The following is a 20,884-nucleotide window of genomic DNA, read 5'->3' as shown; positions in this document are numbered from 1 at the left end:
GCCGACGTCTTAGGATAACAGATAAAGTTGTTTCAACCCCATGGAGACATATGGTTTCCGAGGACAGGGTGTCATGATTAAGCCTACCTTGGAAACAGGCAGTCACTGTTGGCCCCTGGTGGCTAATCCCTCTGGAGGTGCCTAAGTCCCGCTCTTGCTGCCCTGCTGTGGGGACAGGACCAGTGGGAGGAAGGCACCCCACTCACGGGAAATAAGCAACATGTATGTTGCAAACAACACTCAGAATAGAAGAGAAGCAAATGGAAACACCTTCCAAACCATGATTTGTACTATTCTCACATTAGTTCAACCTAATTTTAAAATAGTCTCTATTTGGAGAATGTGCAGTAATTTTACTACTAGAATATGAGGGCGATTTGCTTTTAACTTCTACCATGTCAAAGTCTGTAGGCAGAGAGCTTTGCATAAAACTCTATGTCTTTAGTTTTTTTTTTTTAGAGACAGGGTCTCACTCTGTTGCCTAGGTTGGAGTACAGTGGTGCAAGCATAGCTCAGTGCAACATCAAACCCCCGGACTCAAGCGATCCTCCTGCCTCAGCCTCCAGAGTAACTAGGACTACAGAGGTGAGTGCCGCCACACTCAGCTCATTTTTAAATTCTTCGTAGAGATGGGGCCTTGCTGTGTTGCCCAGGCTGGTCTCAAACTCCGGGCTTCAAGTGATCCTCCTGCCTCAGCCTCCCTAAGTGCTGACATTACAGGCATGAGCCACTACACCTGGCTATTTCTTTACTCTAGAGAACTAAACGCTTGGGTAGCATTTGACTCACTGCTCGTAATCTGTCCCCTAGTCACCCTTCCTCCACTCCCTGTCACCATTATAAAAAATCACCATACTGCCAGTTCTCACCCCATTATAGTTTTAAAGGATGCTCTGCCATGACCACCACTCCGCTCTGACTGCATCAGTGGCCCTTGATGTGTGAGTCCTAACAGCTTGCGTTGTTAAACAGGCAGAAGAGTTACAGTCCCTTTCCGGACACAAAATTTCTCTCCTTCTGCTGCATTTAATTCTACCGAAGTTTTAGCTAGTACACTAGGACTGTTTCTATCACCAACATAAATGCATCATTCTCAAGTAGAGACTTTTAAAACAATCATTCAAGGAGGGGTGGGGGACATTCCCTCATGTGCCGCAGCCTAACCAGGTCCTGGGAGGCTGGTCCTGCACTCCCTATAGGGGAAGCCGGCTGTCTGGTACCCGAACTCCTCTGCTCCTGGCTGCCTGTGGGCATCCCGTCTCTCCGGGCCGGGATCCTGTCTTTGCAATTGGAGACGGTTAAAACACATGTATACATTTATAAAAAAAATTCAGTAGAAGATTTTTTTCCCGCAAATATGATTTCACAATAAAGCATGAATCTGTTTTATCGCTCTCACAATGGAACAGGACGCGGAGTAAACAAGAAAGCGGAAGCTTTTCCTCCACCGCCAGGGACCATCTTCAAGACACATGGAGTGAAGAAGGCCGACGTGGAGCAGGTGCATCCTACGCCATCCCTTGTTTTAAAAACGGAGAAAAGAATGCAAATAGACGCATCCATTTCCTTGTGGGTGCATAAAATAACCCCGGAAGGAAGCAGGAAACATTTAATTGCCTTGCGTTCCTGTGAGGAGGGGAACGGGGTGTCTGGGGGGCCATGGGTAGGGGGAGACCTTGCCGTATCTGCATGAATTTTTAAAATTTTGAACCACAAGAATATATTGTCTATTCAAATAATTAAATAAAAAATTCCAAAATGTATTTTGTAAGCTGAAATTGAGGACAATGTGACTATTTTAAAGAATGTGGGACTACAGATGGCCGCCCTATCAACCCTGGTATCTATTTTATTTCTATGTGTTCTTTTGTTGTGAGTCTTCAGAAAAATTCTGACTTACAGTGATAAGTATTTGTAAACAGTTTTCAAAGACAGATTACCTTAAACTCTTGCTTATTTTAAAAATTATTTTAAATTGTAATAACGGCTAGCATGTATGTGCCCATGTGAGGCGCACTGGATTTCAACCCATCGGAGCCACTGTCCTGGTCATTTACTGGAATCTGATATACATTTGAGCATGCATGTTGACTGTTATTACATTTTAAACATATTAGTTACGCCTTTCAAAATCATTTAATTGCTTGGCGGAACCCCCAGAGCACCTCTGTCAACAACCAAACACCACACACCAGTTGTTCTCTGAGGTGGCATTTGGGAAATGGAGGAAAATGAAAGCAGCTCCCAGGCCCAGGTCCTGTGGGGGCAGGAGCTTATCTGGAGGAGACTCCAAGGGGCCCATGAGTGCTCTTGTTTCTCTCTGCAGGGCAGAGCCAGCGGTCTTTCAGCAGACACCTGGTTTGCTCCCGAGGGGAAGTCAGGTTTGCTGTCTGAGACGAAAACGCTGCTGTGCGTGTGGGTGGCTCGGCCCATGGCCATGTCACTTGCTGGTACCTGAACGTGGGTGTCTGCAGGCTTAGCTCCCGTGGAGGGCTGGAAGGGTGGAGGAAGGCATTGCTCCCGGGGAGGCCATGTGCCACACGGTTGGCAGACCAGCCGCTGAGCCAGTCTGACCCCAGCTGACACCTGGCCTCCCTGTCCACTCCGTGCGGAGTTGCAGGAGCTCCCTGGGCCTCTCTACACCTAGCTTTCTTCATCTGTAAAAACCAGAAAACACGAGGCACTCCTCTGCTTCACTGTTAAGATTCAACAAATTAATATGAATCGATCCCTTCATACTCTCCCTGGTACATAGAAAACACTTGGTACAAGCGAGTTATTCCTATTACAGAGATAAAATAGAATTACCCTGATGCCCCCAGGCAAGGGACCAAGCAGCTGTGACCTGCCACATTTACAGCCCTGAAATGCCGCTTTCGGTCCTGTCTCTGAATCCTCACTACCAGTCAGTGCCACGAAGCAGTGTGATGTTCAAGACTAATGTCAGCAGTGGAGCGTGTTTCGGTCAAAGCCCCCAGAGGAAAAAAAAAAAAAATCAGATATCACACCAACTGGGTCAACCCAGAGGGCTTAATTAAAGGATCGTTTGCAAAATAGTAGAGTGGCTGGAGGGTCAGTGGCCCGGCCAGCAAGGCACAATGTAATGCCTTGGGGGTGGTCCTGGCTCCCAGTGCCAAAGAGCTGCACAGGGACAGTCACAGGACCGGAAGGGGCTGCAGGGGTGGGGAGGGTGAGTCGCAGGACCGGAAGGGGCTGCAGGGGTGGGGAGGGTGAGTCGCAGGACCGGAAGGGGCTGCAGGGGTGGGGAGGTGCACCCTGACAGGGGCTGTGGGCAGAAAGGCCTCAGCCCAACACTTCTCTTCTCACCCTTGTCCTGTGGTGTCTGTCTCGCACTAGCAGAACTGCCCAGAGGCCAGAGGCTTGGAAGCAGTCCCTAACAGTCAGCCTCCTGGCTTCCTTGCCTCCTGGCCTCCCAGCCTCTGCAGCACAGGGCAGCGAGGAGGGTGGGTTTGCATGGGAAATGGCGCTCCCCGTCCTCGAAGGGAAGTCCCACAGACTGGGGTCTCCTGCCTCAGCCTCCCAAGTAGCTGGGATTACAGGAATGTCCTGGAAGGCAGTCATGGCGGGAACAGGTTCTCACACTGCCCTCCTGGGCTCCTGCCTTCCCCTGACCTGGGAGAATTCTTCCAAATCAAGCCTGCGCAGAGCAGACAAGCCTCTGACATGAAGTGGCAAGGCAGTTCCGACCCAGCGTTTCCGTCCCGGATGCTGTCAGGAAGTGCTGGTGCTTTCCCCTGTCACTCTTTTTCCAATTTTTTTTTTTTTTTTTGCTTTTGTTTTTATTTTTGCAGGGAGGTTGAGCTATTTGAGAAAGGTAAGGCTGGAGAGTGCTAACCCAGGAGTGGGCAGTGAGGTGTGGCTATAGTCCATCGCTGCGGGGCAGCCGGGGTTTGGGCGCACTGTTTAGGAGCACCAGGGAGGGGGCCCAACTGCCTACCAGCGCACTTCTTCTCTGTGGGGTCGGTTTCTTGGGGTTGACCGTGTTGGGCTTGCTCTTATTAGAGCAACCGCTGGTGGATGGTGTTCCTCATTCTATGAATAATATTGTTTTATAATCTTTATTATGCAACAAAACAAGGAGGCCTTCTCAGCAAGCGTGGTGATGAACAAGGCCTCCCCCCTAGGCTAATGCTCAAATAATACTGACGTGCCACGGAGTAGGAGTGGCGTGGTGGGGTGGGGGACAAGCTCCCTCAGCTTTCTTTTCCTCATCTGGGAACAGCTGGTTAGAAAGGCCTCCTACAACCTGCAGAAAAGGACATTCCCCAGGGGCTGGCCACCCACCACAGCCAGTAAAAAGCTTTCCATGGTGTTGTCACCGAGCAGGCTAAATATTTCCACCTTCCTTAGAGATGCTAAGTCAAGGTGTCTGAATACCCACAAAGCAATTCTGGGTTCAACACGATGGCACACCACCACGATCTTCCTTAGCAGCGACACATGCGGCCAGGTGCCAAACACCGCCATTCCTGCTGGCCGAAGGCGACAACAGGAGACTTTACTGCTCTTGATAACACCTGTCCTCCTGCTGGCCAAAGGCAGCGACAGGAGACTTCGCTGCTCTTAATAATACCTTTCCCTCTTCCTCTGGTCTTTGCGCTTCTCTACCTTCCCTGTCTTTCTCGTCTCTTTCCATCAGTGGAGACGCCGTCTCCCGGGACACTGAGCAACCTGACCCGATGACTTCGAGGCAGTAACTACGCGGGTGGTGGCGTGAGCTCACAGGCTTGCAGAACGCTCGCGCTAGGCAGGCCATTTCCTTTGACTTGCCGAAAGGATCAGTATCATATTTGAAAAAAGGTAGGAGAGCATGTAATCATTTGTAAAATTTAACAGACACCTTCTCCTGTAAAATTAATTTAAACTAATGACAGAGAGAAACAACTCCTGTTTTATCCTGGTGGAAAAAAATGAAAATGTCCAAGCTCATCAGTTCTCCTTCTAAAACTCAGCTCTACTCATGCCAGGCATCTGTCTTCATTCCGTTTCTTTTTTGGTTGACAAATTACACACACAGTGTGAAGATGGGCACAGAAACACCACGCTCTTTTCAACGGTCTCACGTGAGTACAGACTGGAGCCTCCTCAGGAAGGCTGGCCCGTGCTTCAGGCCTGCGTGGTCACACCGCATCACTACAGTTAAGAACTGGGTGACACAGAGCTGCATCACTGTAGTTAAGAGCTGGGTGATACATATTTTTGTACAGTTCTAAGGATCTCACTTTATTTCTTATCAGATTCTGTTGCTAAAGCAAACTAAGGTACTTTTAATAACATAACAACAAAAATTTGCTACCGAAAATGGGCAGTAGCTGCGTCTTTACGCATGTGCTTCTTTCTGGGAAAACCCGGCCCCACTGAGCTTGCACGGTCTTCTCTCCTTCTCCTGCATGGGCTTTCAGACAATCGAAGGGAAATTTACAAGTGGAACCGCCAGTGAACAGGCATGTGTATCGGTACCATGTGTTTGAAGAAACAATAGGCCAAGAGAAAGAGCCAAACCAACTGTAAAGCTCATTTCATTTCAGATTCCAGAGTTGCACTCCACTTTTTGGTGTAGTTTCTGGTTCTGTCATTGACCCAATTCCTAAATGGCTAAGCTGTGAGCTCCCTGGAGCAGGTCTATGTTCTCACCTTGCCCTGCATCTGTGGCAGTAAAAGCGTCCAATTAAAAAGTCTCAATGAATGAAAAAAGGAACCAGCTTCCTGAACAAGGGGATTGCTGCAGAATGAAATGCATTGCAAAGGCACAAAGTGCTCTGTTGAACAATTATATTATAAACCTCCATTTTAAAAATTCAAATATGAAGTAAGGCTTCTGACTCATATTTTTCTTTTCTTTATCTTTAATTACTTAGTTGATTTTTTGAGATGGAGTCTCACTCTGTCACCCAGGCTGGAGTGCAGTGGCACAATCTTGGCTCACTGCAACCTCTGCCTCCCAGTTCAGATGATTCTCCTGCCTTAGCCTCCCAAGTAGCTGGATTATAGGCATGCGCCACCATGCCCGGCTAATTTTTACATTTTTAGTAGAGACGGGGCTTCACCAGGTTGGCCAGCTGGTCAATGGGAGAGCAGGTTCCCGTCCAAGCAGTCAGACCCCGAGTGCACACTCTCGACCCCTGTCCAGCAGACCCACTCATCACAAGGCAGGGAGCCCCAGTGTTCCGTGTCAGCCAGAGGCTCTATGCATCTCAGAGTACCCAAACCGTGAAGGAATGAGGCAGCGTTCAGAGCAGATGTGGCTGGGCAGTAAGGCGGGGCTTCAGAATAGCTGGAAAGCTCAAGTCATGGGTCTTGAACTCCTGATCTCGTGTGATCCAACCACCTTGGCCTTTCAATGTGCTGGGATTACAGGCGTGAGCCACCGTGCCTGGCCATATTTTTTTCTTTTAATCAACACTTAGCCTTTCATTACCAAATATTTATGCTAAATGAAGATGAGGAGCCTCTTCATTGTCTGCTAAAATTGAGTGAGCTCCTGCCATGTGCCCGACTTTCTTGAGGTGCTGGAACTACAGCAAAAGCAAAGCCTTTGTTGCCCTGGAGTGGATGTTCTCACGGGGCCATGCACACAGGCAGTCAATAACCCAAGCAGGGGGAACGTGCCGTAGGGAAGATGATGCGGGTGAAGGGGGCTGCTGGCTGCAAAAGACGGAGGTGGGGAACTAAAATTGGGGCATCCTGTGGGCTTCGGGTGCGTTTTTGTGTTCTCTGGTTGGTCCTGAGTTGGAAGCAGGAACAGAACGTAGGAAGCTGTCAGTCATTCATCAAGTCCTGGCCGTGTAGGGCTGACTGTCACAGAAGTTATAGTTTAGCTTCCTGGGCTGTCACTAGAGATAAGAATCTGGCTTCCTGCAAGCCTGACACAGTCACTGGCCTCCCGAGCTGTGTATTGTAGATGAAGGGGCTGGCTGCAGCTGCGGGTCAGACTTCTGTTGGGCACCCGGCCTGGCCACCATCTGCTGTGTATCCACTCTCAGCCCCCAGAGCCCACGGAAGGAACCAGCCTTGCGGACACTGGACTCTAGCCCAGTGAGACCGATTGTGGAACTCTGACCTCCAGAGCTGGAAGACAATAAGCTCAGGTTGTTTTAAGCCACTAGATGGGTAATGTGTTGCGTCAACAATAGGAAACTAGCCCATGTTGAAAGACCGGGCAGAGGTTTGTGGTGGGAGAGTTGAGAACCAAGTTTTGGCTGGTGGGTGGGAGCCTGTGAGATGGGCTCGGGGACATGGCAGTGGGGCAGGAGACACACGCTACATCTTATTGCTGATGACCGTCTTCCGCCGCATGCCTGCTGGGAGGGGCTGAGCATACGAGAAACAAAACCATGAGCCAATCACATTAAGCCTTTCTCTTTTGGGGGGGAAAAAAAAAACATGCAGTTCACTGCCAGCACTCATTTAATTTTACATAAACACATTCATTGAGGCCGAAGCAAATATGACTGATTTTCAATGTGAAAATAAAATTTAAAAACTGTTACTGGAGTTATTTCTAAACAGAACTAATATCAGAATCATGTGACCCATCAGAATTGTCTATTTTGGAAAAATTGGATTCATCAAATGAATCTTTGGCCAACAACTGTTTGAGAACGAAGTTAACATCCCCTGTAGGAATGCTACGTTTTCTAGGATTTGACATTATCAACGATCGATGACGACTATATTCTGTAAATGGAAATGCCACTATACTAAAAACAGAATGCTATCAATAGAATGATGTCCTTTGTTTCCAAAGTCAGTATACTAGAGAGCGGTGCAAAAATAATAATAAAAGCGAGATATTTCGCGGCAAAGTTATCTCGGGGCAAACGCTGCCGCTGCAAGTGCCGCTGGTGAGTATTCCTGGGGAAAACGGGCAAAGGGTTAAATCGTCCACAAAGGCAGCTTCCCAATGTGTGTTTCGAGGAAATACAACTGCCCAACCAATTCCACTGAGGAGCTTCTTTGATTAGAGAATGCCTGTGCAGAGACACAGGCTGGACAGAGCTGCTGTTCTGGCAGGCGGTACCATCATTCTTCCGTCTTCTTTGAGTCTCTTCTGGTGGAAGAGAAATTTACGCCACCGTTTTCCTCAGTCATGCAAACTGTTACCAAAGCTACCCAGTCTGCCTCCTTGTCCATCTAAATGTTGCTTTCTTTCCTCTTTTCTATTTTATTTAACTGCTCCTAGTCCCAGCCTCTGTGCCTGTGAACGCTCCTTTGTGTTTCTGCTGTGGCTGTGAAAGCATCTACAGCCTCTGTCTGTAGTTCTCGAGATGGTTAATGTTGCTCCTCCACATAGCTCACCTCTCAACTGCTGTTTCTCTTTGCTTCAAATTTTCACATGATTTCTATAAAAAATGCATTTTGATCCCTAAAGACAGAACTGGCCTTGACCTCTCTCTTTCCAGGTTTGGCCACAGTGGTTTGACACAGCAGCACAGCCACCTCTCTTCCCCAGGAGGGGTGCAGCTAATGCCCCATGTGATACTGGGAAGCCCCATGGTGGAGCCATCCGCTGCTTTCTCAATGGCTTAGAATTCTTTGCAGGACCTGGCACTGGATCCTCTGGAGTCAGCTTGAACGCAAGCTCCCTGGAGTCCTCTCCTTCTCCAGCCCCGTGCAGCTCACTGCAGCGCCCAGCTTTAGGCCATGGGCTCTTTCAAGATGTAGCTTCTGCAACAAGCCCAGGCGCTGCCCTGAGGACGAGCGGGCTGTGATCCACAGGAGTCGGGGCTAGTGCTGCCAGTGACCTCGGAGCACAGACTGAAAACAAAGGTCTACATGAACGCAGACCATCCTGAACGCTGTGCGGAAGGAAGCTGGAGCCGCTGCCGGGTGCCGGGGCCCTGGCTAGGGGCCTCGCAGCTGAGTGCTGGAGGAACTAGGTGCGCTGTGCCCTCGGAGATGAAGCTGGAGGAAGCGGCCCGGCTGCCGCTCAGCGCTTACACAGCTGAACCGTGGCCCACTTGGTGGCAGCAGGACCTTCCACCGGGGTACACCCAGACTCGTGAGACCAGGAGACTCAGGTGCGATTTTACATAGAGCTCCGCTTGTACCTGGCACACCTTCCCCTTACAGCCTAGGGACCTTGGCTATTTATCAAACAATGGATTTTTCTTGCAGGTCTCCTGACTTGACTTCCCAGCTATTCTGAAGCCCAGCCTTACTGCCCAGCCCCATCTGCTCTGAACGCTGCCTCATTCCTTCGCGGTTTGGGTACTCTGAGAGGCATAGAGCATCTGGCTGAAACGGAACACTGGGGCTCCCCGCCTTATGAGGAGTGTGTCTGCTGGACGGGGTCAAGAGTGTGCACTCGGGGTCTGACTGCTTGGAAGGGAACCTGCTCTCCCACTGACCGGCTGTGACTTCTCGTATATGTGTTGAACCATTCTGAGTTTCTGTTCCCTTATGGGGATAATGAAAATAATTACACTGTGGGGTGCTGTGAGGATTAAGTGACTTCACACATACAGAGCACTTATAGCAGTGCTTGGCATATACTGAGTATGAAGTATTTACTCTCGTCATCCTGGTAACTCTCGTCACCATTCTATCTAACGCCTGCAGCTCCTGGTCTCAGAAACTTCAGTTCTCAGGCAGTTTCCTCTTCATATATGTACTGACGTTGGTGTTTTGCAAAAGAGGGTCAAGGTGGCAAAACCGACACTCGAGTGATGTAGTTTTATGCCTATTATGACATCTATAATAAATAAGAACTTGAGTCATTAGTAGAGATGGCCAAGAGCTCTCTCAAGGTACCTGTATTAAGCTATGAGACGGGGAGATACTAGTGACACAAGCTAACATTTCTGTAGTGAATTAGCTCTGATATGTGTAGATGGTTGACCCCTGAACATGGGGGTTAGAGGTACCGACCCCCTCAAGAAGTTGAAAATCCACATATAACTTTTGACTTCTCCAAAACCTAACTACTAATAGCCTACTGTTGACTTAAAGCTTTACTGATAACATAAACAGTCCATTATCACATATTTTGTACGTTATATGTATTATATACTGTATTCTTAATACAAATTCTGTAATAATATGATCTAGAGGAAAGAAAATGTTACTAAGCAAATCGTAAGGAAAATATGTTCAGTGTATGGTTCTGTATTTATGGATATAGTGAGTTTATGCCGTCTGTTCACAAGATGGATCGTCTGTCTGAAAAGCGGGGGGACTCACAGCTACAGACCTCAACCTGGGGTACGTATCATACAATTCAACTTATCTATTTATTTTTTTTGGTCATGTCATGACTTTTCTCTTCTTCTTGGGAGCACACACAGCGTCCCTAGTGGCATGGCACTTCTTAGGGGTTCTATGGTGTTACTCAAGGTTTATGGTACTGCACTAAACAGGGTGAAAAATACGTGAGAACCACAAGATACCATTTTTTATGGCTATTCCCAATTCCCTGGATACACAGACTGCTCACACGGAGATGATGAGTGTCACAGGACGTTTAAAGCGGATGCTTCCAACACCTGAGCTCACTACAGCAGCAATGGAAGGCCGCTGTGAAATTCTTACAGCAGTGCCGTAGTCACCACCGTTAATTTGATGCAGCTATGATTTAATGCTGAATCTACGTTTGTTTACATTGATCTCAACTGCAAATGGCACCATGTATGGTCTATGCTGGAGCACACAAATTTTGATAAATTTTAAGTTTTTATAATACATCTGTGTATATTTTATAGTAGAAAATGATAAAAATAGACTAGTATCTATGTATATTTTATGCATCCTGACATACCATTTTCTTAATGTTTTAAATATTTCTAGGCTATGTGGTTTGTCTGTGAGTTTCTTCAAATTGTAACAAATCTCCAAAAAATTTTCCAATATATTTACTGAAAGAAATCTGCATATGTGGATCCTCAAAATTCAACCTCGTGTTGTTCAAGGGCCAACTGTATATATTTACATATTCCTACATATTCCCCCACCAATATAATGCCAGGAATCTTTCCATTTATACAAATCAGCACTATCTAGAATATGTACCTAATTCCGTTAAGCAACAAAGACCTAAGAATAAAATAAAAACAAATAATTTCCTCTCTCAATTCTTATAAAGTGAACACAGCATCTTTGATGGAATAGGAATATTATTTTTCCTTTCAAATACACCTCTCCCCTCCCTTTTAATCCTCCTGGATCACGATTACCTCCAACACTTAATAGTTACTTCTATTTGAATCTTACTTTAAATGCAGGGTGCCCTAATGCGTGGACAGCTATGCAACCATCTGTCATGGTATTTTGAAGCCCCGGACAACTGCATCGCCCACCACTAGTCTCCCTGGATTGGTTATAAAAACAAAGGCGTACTTTAGTTTTACATCAGATTACTTAGCTATTTTGTCCCAATAAAATGGTTCGTAGTTATTAGAAAGTAGGGCACATCTGTTCATCTACAATGTGTCTGATAAAAGGAAGAGGAAGCGCTGAGGGAACATAATCGCTTTTCTCATTCAACCATCAGAGCACTGGCTGGGGGCACTGGCAGAATGCGCTGCATCAAGTCCAGCCTGAAACGATGCTGTGCGTGTGAGAAGGAAGAGGGTCAGTGTCCTCCCGCCCGAGGCCAGACTGCCCCAGTGAAGGATCTTGGACATTCTATTGTTGTTTGCCAAAGTCGAGAGGGAGGGAACAAGCCTGGGAATCCAGGTTGTCATTCAGCCCATGTTAATTGAGCCCCTGCTGTAAGCTGGGTACTGTGTTGGAGGTTGTGACAGCTCGAATCGGTACTAAAATTAGGACTAATTCGAGCTATCACTTCCCACCACCTTTAGCACAGTACCCAGCATACAGCAGGGACTCAAGTGAAAAATGCAGCTGAAAATAAATGCAAATCGAACAATCTTGTTGTTTGATTACTCGGGTAAACTGGTTTAAGTAGAACCTTAAATGTAGTTTACATGTTTCAGGGTAACTCTGGCAGCAAAATCAGAAACCTGCAAAAATGCAGAAGTAACTTAAAGCAAAATATAATGATATTCTAAGAATGTGAGCACTACTATGATTCCATATTCACTCTGAACCTCCGTACCTGACCTTCACAGAGGTGAAGAGATGGCCCCACTCTCCTCTTAGAAGGGCCTGCACTTTAAGTCGTGGCCCAGTCACAGTGGGGTGGGGGCTGCCCTGCAGCACGTGGGGAACACTGAGCTGTTGGGCAATCATCATCCTGTTGCTAAAGGACTCATCAGAAACTCAAGGAAGAAGAAAAACTCCATCCCCATCTCCAAAATATCAGCCTCCTGGCCTTTATCTACATGACACTTGCCCTTACCCACAAGGATGCTGAGGCTGGGTTTCTCAACCTTTCGTTGGGGCAGCAGGTTGTAGGGGCTGTCCTGTGCACTGCAGGATGATAACCAGCTTCCCTGACCCGTATTCACCAATGCCAGGAGCCCCTGCCCCAGCTGTAAAAACCAGAAAGTCCCCAGACATTGCCGGTGTCCCCTGGGGGCCACAGTCACCCCAAATGAATATGACTGCCCTGGGCAGAATCCATCAATTCTGGTCAATCTCCTCATTGTTTAGTAAAGATTGCTGCATTCCTCTTTCTGTCATTACTCGGTAGGGACATTTCTGGGTCATCCATGCCACTGAATGGGAGGATCCCCTGTCTGGCTCTGACAGGACTGCTTTTGAAGCAGACCCCGTTTTTATCCATGAGCCAGGGGTAGGTGGGCTTGTATATGGCTCAAGTGGCAACTGGGAGTGGTAAAGCTGGATTCTAGTGACAATCTCGGCTGGACATCTGCTGAACTGAGATCCAACTCACATATCAGACAACCAGCTGCCACATGCTTAGTTCTGGGTCATGTTAGAAGTCACTGAACTTGCTGTTTCTTAGTCCATCCATCAATAGGTGGGAATGATGCTTCTCATGAACCAGTCAGTGGATACAGACAAAGGCCGAAAGTATTTCAACTACATTCCACCTGGAAATGCTGAAAATAAAACCGCACAGTGCTCTGCACTGGTCAAAGCAGTTTTGGTAACAAGTAGGTCCATTCTAAATAACAAGCTCGTTGCACAGAAATGCCAACTTGTTCATCGTGGGAGGAAATCTAAACAACCATGTCTACCTACAGATAAATGAACTTATTGTCACCGCTCCCTTGGCCAGCTGCAACGTGCTTCTGAAATGGCTCTGGTCATAGGAGCCTTCTGGACCATGAGCCACATCTCTCTGAAAAGTTCGGGGCCCTTCATGGGGCTGCACCTTCCCGTGCTTGGTTAATTCATGCATCTTCCAGACCACACATTATGACCCACTGTAGTCTCAGAAGGGACAAGGGAAATCCCTGCCATGTCCGCTGGCCAAATTTGTCCAGGGAACTTCAAGGTTTGTGAAAGAGAAACAGGAAGACCAGGCTCTTTCTTCTACCATCGGCCAGAGTCACAGTGTCTGGCTTCTCGAGAGCTGTTGCTGAAATTCCACAGAGTTTGACCTCAACAAGATCTTTGAGGACTGAGGGACTGAATTACAAGCTGTGTAACAAAGCTGAATTCAGACAGCATCTATATAAGAGCTGGATATGGGAATATTAGGAGAAAACACACCATCGCCTCGTCACTGGGGGATTTACTTGCAGAGGCACAAAACGGGGGCTGATCTGCCTCACAGTAGCAGGCTGTTTCTAGAAGGGTACCGTGGCTGCTGGGCTGACCAACCCACAGGCTTGTTTCTTTGAGCTCACTGGGAAGCAGTGATTGTTTCTGGGATTGCTGTTACCCGATAAACAATCTAAAGAAATTCTGTGAGCAATGACCCAGACAGAAAAAAATTCCAAGGAGCCCATGTAGGCTTACAAAGCATATGTGAAATATGTTTCAAAATACAAGTAAAATTCTCTTGTCTAAGGCAGAATAGAGGTCTAGTCTTCACCACTGGAACATTAGGACACTGGAACAAGACCTGGACATGCAAATGGTAGGTGCCCATCTAAGTTCTTCTTTAAACAACACTCCTAATGAGATAGAGAGGCAGGACAAACCAGTCTCAGCAATCCAAATCCTAGAAACGCATGAAGCTTACATGCCCCAGGCTGCAGAGGCAACCACTTCATAACAAAACCTGTTTTTCTCCTGCTCTTCACACCACAGGCGGACATTCTACCATGACAGTAATGCTCACTGCAGTCTCCACCCAATTACAGTCCCAGGAACTGTAAATCATGATCTATTTCCTTCCTTTCACCTGTCCTGGATGTGTTCAAGACTCTGGGCAGACTAAACACAGAGATGCTATCGGAGCAAATCACAAATTGATTATTTCTCCATATTTAAACTTTCTTTTTTGTTTGAGAAATTCAAGATAAATTTGTCAATAATCCATAAATTCTTGACCCAAACAAAATCAAGGGAGCTGAGATATTTTTTCGGCTGGCGTCGTTTGTGACAGCAAAGCGTTTTCCCAGTGCAAGAAACACGGTCGGCATTCCCAGTGAATATGCTTGAGGATCCCAGGCCATGCTTGAGGATCCACCCTTTTGAAATACCTGTTTTCACAAAATTTCAGCAGAGCTCTGGGCAAATGAGGATGGGATTGGGTCGTTTCAACATTGTCATTATTCTGAACAATCTTTTCAGCATATAGAAGAATCACAGTTGATGAAAATTACTCTTTTTACACTACTTGCTGGCTGGGCAGATGTTCTTTGAAGGGCAAGTGTAGCACCGTGTGCTGCAGACGTGTCTGGGTAAGCAGGGCAGGTCCCAGTCACGATGGCAGCACAGGCTGGGACCTCGCTCTGCGACAGCCTGGGGTTCAGCTCCACTGGAAAGGGGCGGAGTTTCAAGTGTCTCTTGCTGTCTTTTAGAGAGGATGTACAATGTGTCTTTTTTTTTTTTTTTTAACATCAATTTGATTCTGATTTTAGCAGGAAGCTTTACCTTTAATCTACATTTTACTAACCAAAAATCTCTAGAAACTGGTATTCTGGATTGCCAGATCAAATATTTAAACAGCTACAATTACAGAAGCTAAAGTTACTATGTAGAGATTGCCAAATAGGGTTATAAAGAATTGTTTCTCTATACTGTTCTTGACGGTTGGCAGTAAAACCATTAACTCTCTGCCAAAGTTTGTTGTGAATAATACAAGCTTATTTATTTCTTTAAAGTATTTTCTTCCTTTCTCCCTCTTTTCTTTCCTTCCTTTCCTTGCCAAATTCTATACCTGTTCCCCAACTCTATTTTCTCAAGATTGGGGCCCCAAAACTTTTCTCTTGGTGTATGTCATATACAAAGCTACGAGAGGTGCTCAGTCCCTACGTGGTGGATATGACTGAAAATATTCCTGATTTGCAAAACTACCTTTTAATGGGTGACCGCATATCAAAGCAAACTGAACTCCATCATATCAGAGCTTGGAAAATGGCAAATAGAGAGAATGTTCACTCAGGCTCAGGTATCCCTGCTGGAGTCACTGCACAGCTGAGCACACGAACACATATGCTGTGCTCCTACGCTCCATGCTCCCACGTACCATACGTGCTCCCACATACCATACGTGCTCCCACGTACCATACGTGCTCCCACGCACTGCATTCACACAGGGCCCTGCGTGCTCAGCAGCCTGCCTTACCTTCACAGCGTACTCGGTGTCAGTGGCTTTATGCACACATCGCTTGCACACTGAGTAGGAGCCCACCCCGATGTCCTCCTTGATCTCGTAGCCATCAGTGAAGTGGATGTTGTTCCCGTGTAACTGCTGCAGAGGGACCGAGAGAAGAAGAGCTGTTGGAACCCTCACACGAGGGGATGAGGCAGCTACACGCACACAGAGTGTGGGACGAAGAGAGGTGCCAACTGTGAACCCGAGTGTCTGGAGCCCGGGAGCTCAAGGGTCCCCCCGCCCAAGGCTGCAGAGTTACTTTGTGATGTTCTCGACCTAAATCTCAACTTCTCTGATTCCTTGGGCTATGACTCTTAACTTTTAGACACCAGGCCATTCTGTGTCCACTGGCTGGTATGTTTCTCGCAAAGATCTGAGAGCAGGAGAATCTGAAAGTGAAAAGCAAGTGCTGGCAACTACTGGGTGTGTGGCTCCAATGCCTGTGTGCAGAGCAAGGCTCTGGATGGAAACATCTCATTGGAAATCTGACTCCATAGTGTCCAAGTCACAACCTACTCTGACCTGCATACAGCAGCCGCACCCACCTGCTCTGAAAGCCACCCATGGCAGCCTGCTCTGTCACAACGTCCACTTTCCACACCTGTATTTCTCCAAAGGCCACAGGGAAGGAAATAGGATGGAAATGCAATGCCATCCAACTTACCCGGACTTAATTCTTAAATAAGTTTAATCATAATTAGAATTAAGTTTGTTTAAGTTTAATCCCTTAGAATTCTCTGTATTCTGGTTACATTTATTAGGCGAGAAACTCATTATAAAAATATCACCTTCCAAAGACCTCCCAAAGATTACATTTCATCATGGGAAAATGATACCCACAAATTAAACTGCTATCCTAGGGTCCTGGCTGGACTCCACACAGTGAAGATGCTCCAGTCTCTGGCCATAGACACCATAGTGACATTCTTCCCAGGGCTTTACCTTCCCTCTTTAAGACAAATGCCAAGTAGGGTAAGAGCAAGGGCTCAGTACACCATGGGAGACCACCACAGAGACCACTACAGGGACCACCATGGGAACCACCACAGGGACCACCATGGGAACCACCACAGGGAACACCAGGGAGATCACCATGGGAACCATTACAGGGACTACCATGGGAACCACCATGGGGACCACCATGGGAACCACCACAAGAGGCTACTACAGGGACTACCATGGGAACCACCACAGGGACCACCACAGGGAGACCACCATGGGCACCACCATGGGAGACCACCACAGAGACCACCACAGTGACCACCATGGGAACCACCATGAATACCACCTCAGGGACCACCATGAGAGACCACCACAGGGACCACCACAGAGACAACACAGGGACCACCATGGGAACCACCACAGGGACTACCAGGGAGATCACCACGGGGACCACCATAGGGACCACCAGGGAGATCACCGCAGGGACCACCACAGGGGACCACCCCAGGGAACACCATGGGGACCACCACAGGGACCACCACAGGAGGCTACCATGGGGAGTATCCATGGGGACTGTCACAGGGACCACCATTGGAAACCACCATGGGGGCCCCACCATGTGAGACCATCACAGGAACCACCATGAAGGAGCACCACATGAGATCATCATGGGGACCACCATGGGGGACCACCACGAGGGACCATCATGGCAGACACTCAGAACAATGAGAAGTGCAAGGGAAGAAGAATTGGTGATTAAAGTCCACCCATCCTAAGCACCCAACCCTCGGGTGACTGAGGTCACAGGAACACCAGAGTCACCCATCATCCAAGTGCCTTCTTGCCCCCAACCCACTGCAGGCAAGCACGGTTACCTGTACAATTGGATGAACTGCGACTTTGTGCAGATCTTGCTGTGAGGGCTCCTGGATCAGGCTTGAGGCCACAAAGCTGAATCCTCTAAACAGGTGATGAGCATTTGCACTCGGGGGGACACCAGGAGAGTCTGCAGGTGACAGGGGCAGAGTTCAGATGCCATGAAAGCTGGGTGACCCTGGGGTGAAGCGATAGTGTGTGTGCATGTGGTATGTGTATGCAATTCATGTGTGCATGTGTGTGTATGTGCGCGTGGTGTATGCCTGTGTTGGAGGAAAAGGTAAAACACACATGTAGAAATGCTGAACCAGATGAAACTACTTTCTTTTGGGTCGTGCTAATGATCTGATTTTTAAATGGCAAAAATACCCAGAACAAAAACTTTAGGATTATCATTGATGGCATCTTTTAGTTTGCTAACTTCTGGATTTACTCTATATTCTTGACCACAGTCCTCCACCCCTCCCCACTCCAGACTCAATTAAGAAGGCACCAATGACCTCAGGATGGAATTGTCAGTGAACATGAATCCTATATCCTTAGCATCTGGTCTCTAGGTTCCACAGGTCCCACCCTGTGCCCACAGCTGCATAACTGCGTGTGTGCTGTGCACGTGCTCTGCTCTTCAAGGACATGTGAGCAATGTTGCTCCTGTCCACAGCAAGGCAGAGTACAAAAGGAGGAATTCCCTTCCATTAAGATTTTTCTGATCTCTGTAAGATCTGTGTTCAAAAGCATGACTGCCGTGAGACTGATCCCATTTCAAGTTTATCATTAAGAAAAACAAAAGGATAAATGCCTCGTGGGGAAAAAAAATCTGCATCATACATAACAGATGAGAGGCTAAACTCTCTATTGCCCAAAAGCTCCCAGAGATCAATGAGAAAAGAGCAAAATACTCAAAGGAAGGAATTCTGACAGCTACCATAGGCATGAAAAGATGCCCAATCTCTCTAAGGAGTGAGCATACACATATTTAAATAGGATAACACTTTTGCCTAATGCATTAACAAAAATGAAAGAAATCAATCACATCTGGGTTTGGCTAGGGGGTGGACACTCTTATAATTGTAGGAGGGAGCATAACTGGCATAATCTTTTGGAAAGTCAAGGTAACTTTTAAAGCTAACTTTAAAATTTGCATGTCCTCTGAAGACAACTTTACATCTAGGAATTTATCCTACAGAATTACTTTCAAAAGTGCACAGTAATAACAAATTGTAGAGGACACAAACAAATGGAAAAACAGCACATGCTCATAAATCAGAAAAATTAATATCATTAAAATGAACATATCACCCAAAGCAATCTACAGATTCAATGCAATCTCTATCAAAAAACCAATGTCATTTTTCATAGAATTAGAAAAAACAATACTAAAGTTAACATGGAACCAACAAAGAGCCTGAATAGCCAAAGCACTTTTAAGCAAAAGGAACAAAGCTAGAACTAGAAGCATCACATTACCTGACTTCAATTATATCACAAGGATATAGTAACCAAAATAACATGGTACTGGTATAAAAATAGACACACAGATTAATGGAACAGGATAGAAAACCCAGAAATAAAGCCACAAAGTTGACAAAAACTTTGTGGGGAAAGGACACTCTTTTCAATAAATGATACTGGGAAAATTAGTTTGTCATAAGCAAAAGAATGAAATTGGACCCCTATGTCTCACCATATACAAAAATCAACTAAGAGATTAAAGACTTAAGTGATGAAAGACCTGAAACAATGAAAATACTAGAAGAAATCCTAGGGAAAACTCTTTTGGACATGGGTCTAGGCAAATACTTCAAAAGTCTTTTCAGGGCTGGGCGTGGTGGCTCACACCTGTAGTCCCAGCACTTTGGGAGGCTGAGGTGGGCGGATCACAAGGTCAGGAGTTCAAGATCAGTCTGGCCAACATAGTGAAACCCTGTCTCTACTAAAAATATTTTAAAAAATTAGCCAGGTGTGGTGGTGTGTGCCTGTAATCCCAGCTACTCGGGAGGCTGAGGCAGGAAAATTGTGTGAACCCGGGAGGTGGAGGTTGCAGTGAGCTGAGATCGTGCCACTGCACTCCAGCCTAGGTGACAGAATGAGACTCCAGAGACTCCATCTCAAAAAAAAAAAAAAAAAAAAAGAAAGAAAGAAAAAGAAAAAGTCTTTTAAGACCAGCATAAGAAATCAACAGAATGAACAAACAACCTGCAGAATGGGAGAAAATATTTGCAAAGTATGCAACTGACAGGGGAGTAATATCTAGAATTTACAAGGAACTCAAACAACTCAACAACAACAACAAAATAAATAACTCCATTAAAAATTGACCAGAGGACATCAATAGACATTTTTCAAAAGAAGACATACAGATGGCCAGTGGCCAAACAGCGTATAAAAAATGCTGAAGATCACTAATCATCAGAGAAATACAAATGAAAACCACAATGAGATATCACTTTATATCAGTCAGAATGGTTATTACTAAAAAGTCAAGAAAAATAACAGACGTGGGTGAGGATGTGGAGAAAGGTGGTGGGAATATAAATTAGGACAACCTCCATGAAAAACCGGTATGGAGATGTCTCAAAGAACTAAATGGAACTCCATTCGACGCAGCAATGTCACTGCTGGGCATTGCCCAAAGGAAAAGAAATCATTGTCTCAGAAAGACACCCGCACTTGCAAGCTTACTGTAGCACTACTCACAATGACAAAGTCATGGAATCAACCTACGTGTCCATCAACAGGTGATTGGATAAAGAAAATGTGGTACATATACACAATGGAATACTATTTAGTCATAAACAAGAATGAAGCCATGTCTTTTGCAGCAACGTGGATGGAAATGGAGGCCATTATTTTAAGTGAAACAACTCAAACCCAGAAAGTCAAACATCGCATGTTCTCACTCATAAGTGGGTGCTAAATAATGTCTGCATGTGGACGTCGAGCGTGGAGGGATAGAGAATGGAGACGTGGAAGGGTGGGAGAAGGTGAGGGATGAGAAATTACTTAACGGGTACAATGAACACTCCTCAGGTGATGGTTACACCAAAAGCCCAGCCCTCACCACTATGCACTTTACCCATGAACAAAACTACATCCGTACCTCTGTCATTTACATAAATAAAAAATAAAATGGGCTGGGCATGGTGGCTCACACCTGTAATTGCAGCACTTTGAGAGGCTGAGGTGGGCGGATCACAAGGTCAAGACCAGCCTGACCAACACGGTGAAGCCCTGTCTCTACTAAAAATACAAAAATTAGTCGGGCGTGATGTCAGGTGCCTGTAATCCCAGCTACTCAGGAGGCTGAGGCAGGAGAATTGCTTGAACCTGGGAGGTGGAGGTTGCGGTGAGCCGAGACTAAGCCACGCCACTCCAGCCTGGGCGACAGAGCGAGACTCTGTCTCAAAA

General features: G+C 46.5%; 1 protein-coding gene across 1 annotated transcript in view; it reads right to left on the bottom strand.

The window, feature by feature from the left end:
• RPS6KA2 (ribosomal protein S6 kinase, 90kDa, polypeptide 2) overlaps nt 1-20,884 on the bottom strand; it is a 483,976-nt gene that overhangs the window by 19,044 nt on the left and 444,048 nt on the right. The window contains exons 15-19 of the mRNA XM_011999666.1: nt 17,476-17,606; nt 15,629-15,754; nt 9,929-9,940; nt 5,346-5,416; nt 3,108-3,253 (exon numbers count right to left, since the gene is read on the bottom strand). Coding sequence (XP_011855056.1) covers nt 3,108-3,253; nt 5,346-5,416; nt 9,929-9,940; nt 15,629-15,754; nt 17,476-17,606 — 486 coding nt within the window. The remainder of the gene's footprint in view (nt 1-3,107; nt 3,254-5,345; nt 5,417-9,928; nt 9,941-15,628; nt 15,755-17,475; nt 17,607-20,884) is intronic.

Source organism: Mandrillus leucophaeus, unplaced genomic scaffold (assembly GCF_000951045.1).
Source record: "Mandrillus leucophaeus isolate KB7577 unplaced genomic scaffold, Mleu.le_1.0 Scaffold6, whole genome shotgun sequence".
Classification (NCBI taxonomy): domain Eukaryota; kingdom Metazoa; phylum Chordata; class Mammalia; order Primates; family Cercopithecidae; genus Mandrillus; species Mandrillus leucophaeus.
The sequence above is the reverse complement of the archived record's forward strand: the minus strand, read 5'-3'. Positions and strand labels throughout refer to the sequence as shown.